This window comes from Geospiza fortis, unplaced genomic scaffold, assembly GCF_000277835.1.
Source record: "Geospiza fortis unplaced genomic scaffold, GeoFor_1.0 scaffold40, whole genome shotgun sequence".
Taxonomy (NCBI): Eukaryota; Metazoa; Chordata; class Aves; order Passeriformes; family Thraupidae; genus Geospiza; species Geospiza fortis.
Window position 1 is genome coordinate 29,795,463 of NW_005054297.1, and position 8,478 is coordinate 29,803,940.

Consider the following 8,478-nt stretch of genomic DNA (forward strand, 5'->3'; position numbering starts at 1 on the left):
AGTCCATTTTTTTTTCCAGGTGAGATATGTGCCATTTCTGGGCCACACAGGTTGCCTAGTGATGTCTGCTTTTGACAACTGGGCATCTCTCTGGCCTGCATAAGACTCTGCAGTGATAAAGCTGTATTCTAAAATGGGTGTTCTCTTCTTTATTAATCTAAAAGGAAATTAGAATAAAAAGAAATGAAACTTTCAATTATATCTGAAAAATATGCTACTCTTAATGCATAAGACCAAAAGCAGTTTGTTTTTGTGAATAATATACAAAGTCTGTAATCAAATGTGAGGGAAAATAAATACCATTTGAAATAACCCGTGTACAATTTTTTGCAAGTAATATTGCATACTTGTATCTTCTGTTAACATGAATGTTAATGGTTCTTGTGGATTCTCTAGAAGGGCAACTAGTTCTTCTAAATTTTGCTGAATCTGGTGCTTAAAGAGACTATGATCAGACTGTTTGTCAGAACAAGTAATTCTCTTGCTAGAAAGTTGCTTAAAGTTTTTTTTGTTTTTCTAGTAGCGTATCAAGTAGAAATTATTCCTTATTTCCTGGAAGTTTTTACTTGCCAAGAATAATACAACTAAATAGATTTTTACTGCTTTATCTAATTTTAAAAAAGTAACATTTGTCATCTTCCACTTTTTCTTTCTCTCCTTAGAATGTGAAAGCATTTGCATCTTCAGATAGCCTAGCCAAGGTCCAAGAAGTAGCAAGCTGGCTTTTGGAAATGAATCAGGAACTGCTCTCTGTGGGCAGCAAGAGGCGACGAACTGGCGGATCTCTTCGAGGTAATGCTTCCTCAAGCCAAGTAGATGAGGAGCAGATGAATCGGGTGGTAGAAGAGGAGGAGCAGCAGCAAAGACGACAACAAGAGGAGCAGCACATTGGGAGGAATGGGGAGATAGGAGCAGAAGAACCTGGATTTGATGACAGGCATGAGTCTCAGCAGGAGCAGTTAGAAGAAAATAATAATAGACTTATTACAGTGGATGAGGATTCCACTTGTAACCAAGAGGAAGATGATGATGAACATGCTGGTGATCAAGAGGAGGAGGTGGAAGAGGAGGAGGAAATGGACCAGGACAGTGATGATTTTGATCAGTCTGATGACAGCAGTAGAGAAGATGAACATGCTAACAGTAATAGTGTCACAAATTCCAATAGCCTCATGGACTTGCCCATTCACCAGTCATCGCCATTCTACGTGAAGACAAAGGTGAGAAGCTACATTTTTTGTGCTCTTAATCCTCACTAACTTTGGATTTTGGAAAAAAATCGCATATTTAGCATAAACTAAAGTTTTACAATGAAGCAAACATTTTATTTCCTAAGGAGTTTACAGTGACGGATTTATGTAGTCCACAAAAACTATGCTGTTTTAGCTGTTAATAATAAAAATATTTGCATGCATTTGACATGAGCAAATACCCCTATGTAATTTAAGAAGTAGCGTTTTCATGACTATGGTCAAAATACCAAGATATTTCTTTATAAATATTTTTACATAAGACCCTCCTGGCATTATTTATGCTATTTTCCTTCTCCAAGTGGGCTAGAAGGGAAGGTAAGCAATTGTACATGGGTTATGTTCTCAGACAGGATCTGGTTCATTTAGGTGAAAACATTGTAATGAAAAAGTAGGGTGGAATATTATAGAAACATGAAGTTCTTCCTGCTGGCCTGCTGAGTTCCTTGACAAAATACAGATAGGAAGTCATTACATAATGTTTTATTGCATCCTGCTTGTGAGGACCTTGAACCTGTGTGCTGGTTGTTGAAAACTTCAGATTTGCAATAAGTATCTGGAAATTAATCTTCATACTTTTATTTCTACTTATATCACCTAACATTTTAGATTAAAAAGAAGTTACTGTGTTGTTGGTTGCAGTGTAGATTTGTAGCTCACTATATTTTCCAAGTTCTTTGGGAAGGAGGAATTCCATTAACTCTTAGGAGCAGCAAAATAATGAAAGCAGTGATATTGACTAGCAAGAAAGAGGAGCAGGCCAGTGTTCTTCTGGGAGAATGTTCTTTCTAAGTCTATGGATTGATTTATTTTTCTTACTCATTAATTGTTAATAGAACACCTAGCCTCTTCTCACCTTTCGAAAAAGAAAACCTCCTCAAACTTTTAAATTTTACTTAAAAAATAGTTAAAACCTGATGTAAAATAAAACCACAAAAAAGTCAGGTAACATAAGTTAACAGGTTGACTATGAGCATAAATGTATAGAGATGGATAATCAGTCTTCAAGATGCACCTGAACAGGTAAATAGGGGGAATATTTGCTTCTGGAATCTACAGCAATGTTTTTATTAATAATGATAATATGCAATTCACTTCCATGTTTAAAGTATCTCAGCTAACATATTTGATTTTTGAAAAGTTGTAATGTTTTCACACGGGTTTTTAATATAATTTTATATTTATAATTCTATTCTTTGGGGTACTGAAGTATATGCTTTCTAATTTGGAGTGAAATACTGTCATATTTCATATAATTGAATTGGATTTTACTACTGAAATCCTTGGTACACATTGGTTTTCCTGTATTTAGTATATTTTACTGAGTGTCATATAACAACTTGCATCCAGCATGGGCAATAATTAATGTAGGAAATTATTATGCTCAAACTTATGTTTTTAAGTCTCTGAATTGGAAACTTAGTGAATTTAGCTGAAGTGCTTTGTAAGTAACTATACTCAAATTATGTACAGACAGAGCAGAGCATAATTTTCAGTGGTGGCCAGTTCTGAAGCTTTTTTTATTGATTTCAGTAATGAATGTAGCTTTTTCTTTCTTTTCTTGCGGCATATTTGACATGAACTGAAACAAGCCCGTTTACCCTGAAGGAAGATGTCTGAAAGATCTTTGTACAGATGCAAAATTTCTGTGTGATCTGATAGTTGCTCTGTCTGTTCGATGCAGGACTGGCCATTTTTGTCTGTGCTCTGTCCCCAGGCTGTGCTTCTGCAAGAATTGTTGGGCAGCCAGGTAGCAAACCAAATTTGGGATTTTTTTCATGGTACGGTTCTGTTTTAGGAAGTTCCAACTTTGGGAAGTATCAGCACAGGTTAGAAAGCTGCTTGAGGTGGCACTGCTCAGCATGATGGTTACACATTAGAACCAGCAACATGCAACATTAATGTTACCAATTAATTAATAAACCAATATTTAACCAGAGGAGCACGTTCTGTGTTAAACAGTGTTGTGGAAATACATCTGCGAGAGCATGAATGAATTACCAGAGTAAAAATAAGCATGACTAATTAATATGCTGCTTTTGAGAAGAAAAGGGAGTGTTAGCAGGCTCATCAGCTATGTTTACAAGTGATTTCTGCTTCCACCTGTTGAGGATAAAGTCATCCTAGGAGACTTGAATCTCATGGACTTATTTTTAGCTTTTCAGACATGTTTCTCAGTGTTTGTAGTCAATTACATTTCTCATAACTCTGGCTGAATTACCTTGCTGTGTGCTGTACTCTGAGACTTGCTCTGTGCCAGCATTACAGGCAGTGATGGCTGAATGCCCTTCTGCCTGTCTGTGTGTCAGGTGTAAACCTGGCTCCTCAGAAGCATTCCTGATGCAACACAGTTTGTTCTGCTTGTACATATGAGCAGCACACTTTAACCACTACCAAATACCAAGAGATAAGAGTGAGACTGAACAAAATAGCGACATCTTAGTTTTTTTCATATCTCTCTTCTTTGTCCTTTTTCTTCCTTTCCTCATAAACTACTGAATAAAGTCCTTCTCTAATCTGATTTTTTTTTCTGTTTGTTGATCTTCAGAATCCTGTGTGGCTAAGGAAGGAAATGTCATATCTCCCCCATAACACCACAGTGTGCCCTGCTTGGGTTTGCTGCTTGTCGCCTTAGTGGCAGCAAGCATGCTGTGTTCTAATAGATATATATAAAATATATGAAAATATTTGCCTCATACTACTGCTCTGTGCAAATAACTGATATAATTGCAGCCATAATGTTGTGAAAATGTTATGAGTAAAAGGCATGGGCTCTCGAAATGAGAAGGCTGGTGGTTCAGGAAGGATTTCATTGCATTTACCAGCACCACACAGGAATCCAGAAGGATCCTTGTGGCTACCTTCCATGATTTCCTTCATAAAATAGTAGGCTGCTCTCTATTGACTTCTGTGCAAGCTAAAGCTTATTTTTTGAAAAATGTCACTGTTTGAAAACAGGAAACTGTGCAGCTAGGCAAATCTCTCTCAAGCCTAGTTTAATAGTTTGTTAGTTATCATCAGTGTTTAAACTTCTCCACCTTTACTCTGCCTTCTTCCTGTTGTCCAACTTTTTCAATTTTGTTTTATTTTCATGTTGTATCGAGGAGCTATTTAACAAATGTGTTTTTTTCTTCCAATATGTTAAGCAATCAAGTTCTTCCCTGAAAGATCTCTTAAATGTAAATAATAAGGACAATGTGTCCATTTGGCACATTTTTCTATTTTTTGTTCTTGTTATGATACTTCTATGAGCACTCTGGTGTTGGAACATTCCTCTTCAATCACAGATGTCTTTATATCTTGATCAACAATCTGGATGAGGGGATCCAGTGCACCCTCAGTCAGTTTGCAGGTGACACCAAGTTGGATGAGTGTGTTGATCTGCTGGAGGGTAGGAAGGCTCTACAGAGGGATCAACAAGGCCAAATGCCAGATCCTGCTCTTGGCTCACATCAGCCACATACAGTGCTACAGGCTTGGGCAGAGTGGCTGGAAAGCTGCACAGTAGAAGAGGCCCTGGGGATGCTGCTGGAGAGCAGCTGAACATGAGCCAGCTGTGCCCAGGTCCAAGGAGGCCAGTGGCATCCTGGCCTGGATCAGCAATAGTGGGGGCAGCAGGAGCAGGGTAGTGAGCATCCCACTGTACTCAGCACTGGTGAGGCTGCTCCTCAAATCCTGTGTCCAGTTCTGGGCCCCTCACGACAGGAAGGACATTGAGGGGCTGGAGCGTGTCCAGAGAAGGGCAGTGAGGTTGGTGAAAGGTCTGGAGAACAAGTCCTGTGAGGAGCACCTGAGGGAGCTGAAGTTGTTTAGCGCAGAGGAGGTTCAGGAGAGACCTTTTCACTCTACAAATACCTGAAAGGAGGGTGTAGCCAGGTGAGGGTTGGCCTCTTCTCCCAGGTAACCAGTGATAAAACAAGAGGAATTGGCCTGAAGTTGCGCTAGGGGAGATTTAGATTGGATATTGGGATACACTCCTTGCAGGAAAGGGTTGTCAAACACTGGCTGTTGCCAAACAGGCTCCTCAGGGAGGAGGCTGAGTTAACATCCTTGGAGGTGTTTAAAAGACATGTAGATGTCGCACTTCGGGACTTTAGTGCTTTAGTGTCTGACTTGCAGTAGTGTTAGATTAATGGTTGGACTTGATGATCTTAAGAGACCTTTTCCAACCCAAATGATTCTATGATATCAGAACTGCGGTTAAAACAAAGTAGCAGCTGTGCCAAGGACAGCTAAAATTTGTTTATGTGATATATTTACCTATTGATATATCAAATAACTCCATGCATTGGGATTTCATGTTTGACTGACTTGTCTAATATGATGCAAGCCTTTTGCAGAGAGTTTTCTGTTCTGTAAGGTTGGCCTGTGTCCTTTCTACCTACAGAACTGGTGCTCAGTTGTATTAAAGTGACCAGAGTTTTCTCATGTCAGGCCCTTTGCTGTTTGTTAATTTTTACTTCAGTTGATCTGTGTCTTGTCATACGTTTCCAAATCTGTTTTAAAAATACTACATAGCACAAGAGAGCTAAGTAAATATATACAGCAGTCTGACAAAAACATGTTCTTGATGCTGATTCTTCACTGATTGCATTGTATTTGTGGCATCCATTTGCAGCGCTCTGTGATAACTTTGTATTAATTGAGTTCTATTGGGTAATAATTAACCACAGCATAAGCAAACAAGTACTCTTACATCCCATATTTCATAGCAACTGCACTTAAATGCTTTTATCCCTCTACATGTGGGATTCTGTTGCAATGCAAGGACAAGAATGTATTACTGGCAGTTGCCATCACTGTGAAATAGCTCATGTAAATTATCATTCTTGCTTACTTGAGAATTAAATCGTTTGTCTACCTGTGCTCATACTCTTGAAATTGTAGTACTAGCAGATGTATCATGCCAGCAATATTTTATGTTTAGCAAAATTGGTGTTTATGACAGAGGTGATACCAGCATGATTTTGTGGAAGAAAATGTCATCAGTGCTATAATCCTATTTTATGACAACCACTGTGTTATTTTCTCTTGTACTGACATCTGGGTTTCACCATAGGATTATCTAGGTTGTACTCTGTTTACTTTTCCAAGTTTTTTTCATGTAAATCTATAGGTTTATTTTATTTATAGATATTTCTGAAATATTTTGATTGTTCTGATTCTTAAAAATACTTTGATCATAATACCTACAATCTTTAACTTGTTCAGTATTTTTTTTCTTTGTTTGCATAACTGTTCCTGTTACAGTTTCATAGTTTTTAAATATTAATGACTTCAATATACTTAAATATTTTGGTTTTAATTCATGTTTTTGGTTCCCATTAAGATGAGTTGTTTTTCTTGAACTGCTGCAAGCTTTTTATATTTACAGGAGCATTGTCTGCTTGATTATCTTAGAAATTGTTTCTAAACAGCTACAGTAATTTACAGGTTCATTCATCTCTGGTTTAGGTTTGATGGGAATTGATTTTCTGGGGAAAAAAGTAATGATCACAATCTCCTATGAATTTAACTTTGTTCAATTAGTTTTTATTTATCTAAAATGCAACATTACATAATACTTTTAATATTAAATGTCTCTAATGTTGAAGCCACTTCAGTTAGGAAATAAGCACTTTAAAAAAAATTAAACACTTGAATTCATGAAAAGCATTAGCTGCATTATTTCCAGCAAATATTGTCACAGATTTCTGTGGTGTAGGCAAAATAGCCACTTGATATCAGACTAACAGGAGTGAAATGTATTATGTAAGGACCTGAATTTTAAAATCCAGGCAAACAGGTGGAGCAGGAAGGTTGTTAGCTGGTGTGTAGCCATTTTCTTGCTCGGGGTTTCAGAAAACACTTTTGTCTTCTCTGCTTGTCTGGAGGGATTTCTGAAGTGTTTGAGCCCATTTATGTGAGATGCTTTATCCTTCTGGGCAACAGGCACTGTTCAACAAGAATCTTTGCAATTTACTTAAACATTTATTTATTTCCTTTTCTTCTCTTGAGGCTGTCATAAAGCCTAGCAAATTAGGTTATATGAATGTGAAATATTATTTCTTTGTTAACTATTTGGATTGTGATGGTGACTTCTCATAAGGGGTCAGGCATTTGTGTGTGCAGAGCCCTCCAATAACTTCACTAATTAGTCTCCTCTTCAGATGCAGGTTTGCTTGCTGCAGAGTTGTGGGTTGTGATTGATTTGTTGGTTAGCAGAGCTTCCAAGGAAACAGAAAACAGATTAGCTAAAATGAAGATGAAAACTTAGTGTATAGTTGCATCTACAACCACAAAAACACTTTGATACCCTTTCAGAAGCTGTCATATTTTAGCATTTGCTTCATTACTAAAGGTAATAAGATTTTTTAAATGGATACATTTAATACATAACATGTATTACAAACAACAATGGTAAAGGCTGAGAAGCAGTTTAATTTTCATGTAAAACCAGTGTACTTTGATTGCAGCATCCTCTACCATACTTTATACCATACTATCCATTTGGCTGTAAGTCACAAGAGAGAGTGTGTGTAAGTATTAGTGCTGTTCAGGAGTGCCTCTTCTTGATTGTTTATTGACATGGGAGAGTGGAGGGAGGGAAGATATAACAGATGAGCTGGATTGACTTGGGTGGAGTTGGAAGAGGATGTACCACAGGAAAACCTGTCCCTTGCAGCTTAAATACCCACCTCTTCAGTTCTGAACCAAATCTAAAGCCCTGCTCACATAAAGAGCTTTCAGCTCTTAAACAGTGCAGGCTGTGACAGTTTTTTGCTGCAAGGTCTAAGCTTGTATGTAGAGCTACACAGATAAGAAGGATTTATTTTTTCAGGGGTTTTGGCTTTGGGTGGAAAGACAGCATGAATTTTTTAAACTGAGGAAACCTAAGATTGCGCTGGGCACTTTGTGCAAATGTGAAGTGAAAAGGACTCCTGTGTGAAAGTCTGCAGTCATTGTTGGAATTGCTGATAGGCTAAAAGCAGGATAGGGGAATAAGGGGGAATCAAAGATGATTACAGAAAGCTTATCCTTGGGAACAGAGGTTTTTTTTATGTGTACAGGCAGTACATGGAATTAGGCAAAAGTTGCAGTGTGTGTAGGTGGAGGGTGGTTTATGTGGGTTATAATTTTTCTCCTTCTCTGAGCAGCAGAGGGGGCTGCTATAGCTTTGCTGCAGCCCTCTCTGCAGACTTGTGTGGTGCTTCTTTGCAAAGGTTTTCCTTGCTCCTGCTGCTGAAAG

The 8,478-nt window shown here is 37.9% G+C and overlaps 1 protein-coding gene across 1 annotated transcript in view; it reads left to right on the forward strand.

Annotated features, from left to right (window-relative positions):
* Window positions 1-668: 668 nt before the first annotated feature.
* FBXW7 (F-box and WD repeat domain containing 7) overlaps window positions 669-8,478 on the forward strand; it is a 98,222-nt gene continuing 90,412 nt past the window's right edge. Inside the window, exon 1 of the mRNA XM_031066750.1 lies at window positions 669-1,220. Coding sequence (XP_030922610.1) covers window positions 732-1,220 — 489 coding nt within the window. The 5' untranslated portion in view covers window positions 669-731. The remainder of the gene's footprint in view (window positions 1,221-8,478) is intronic.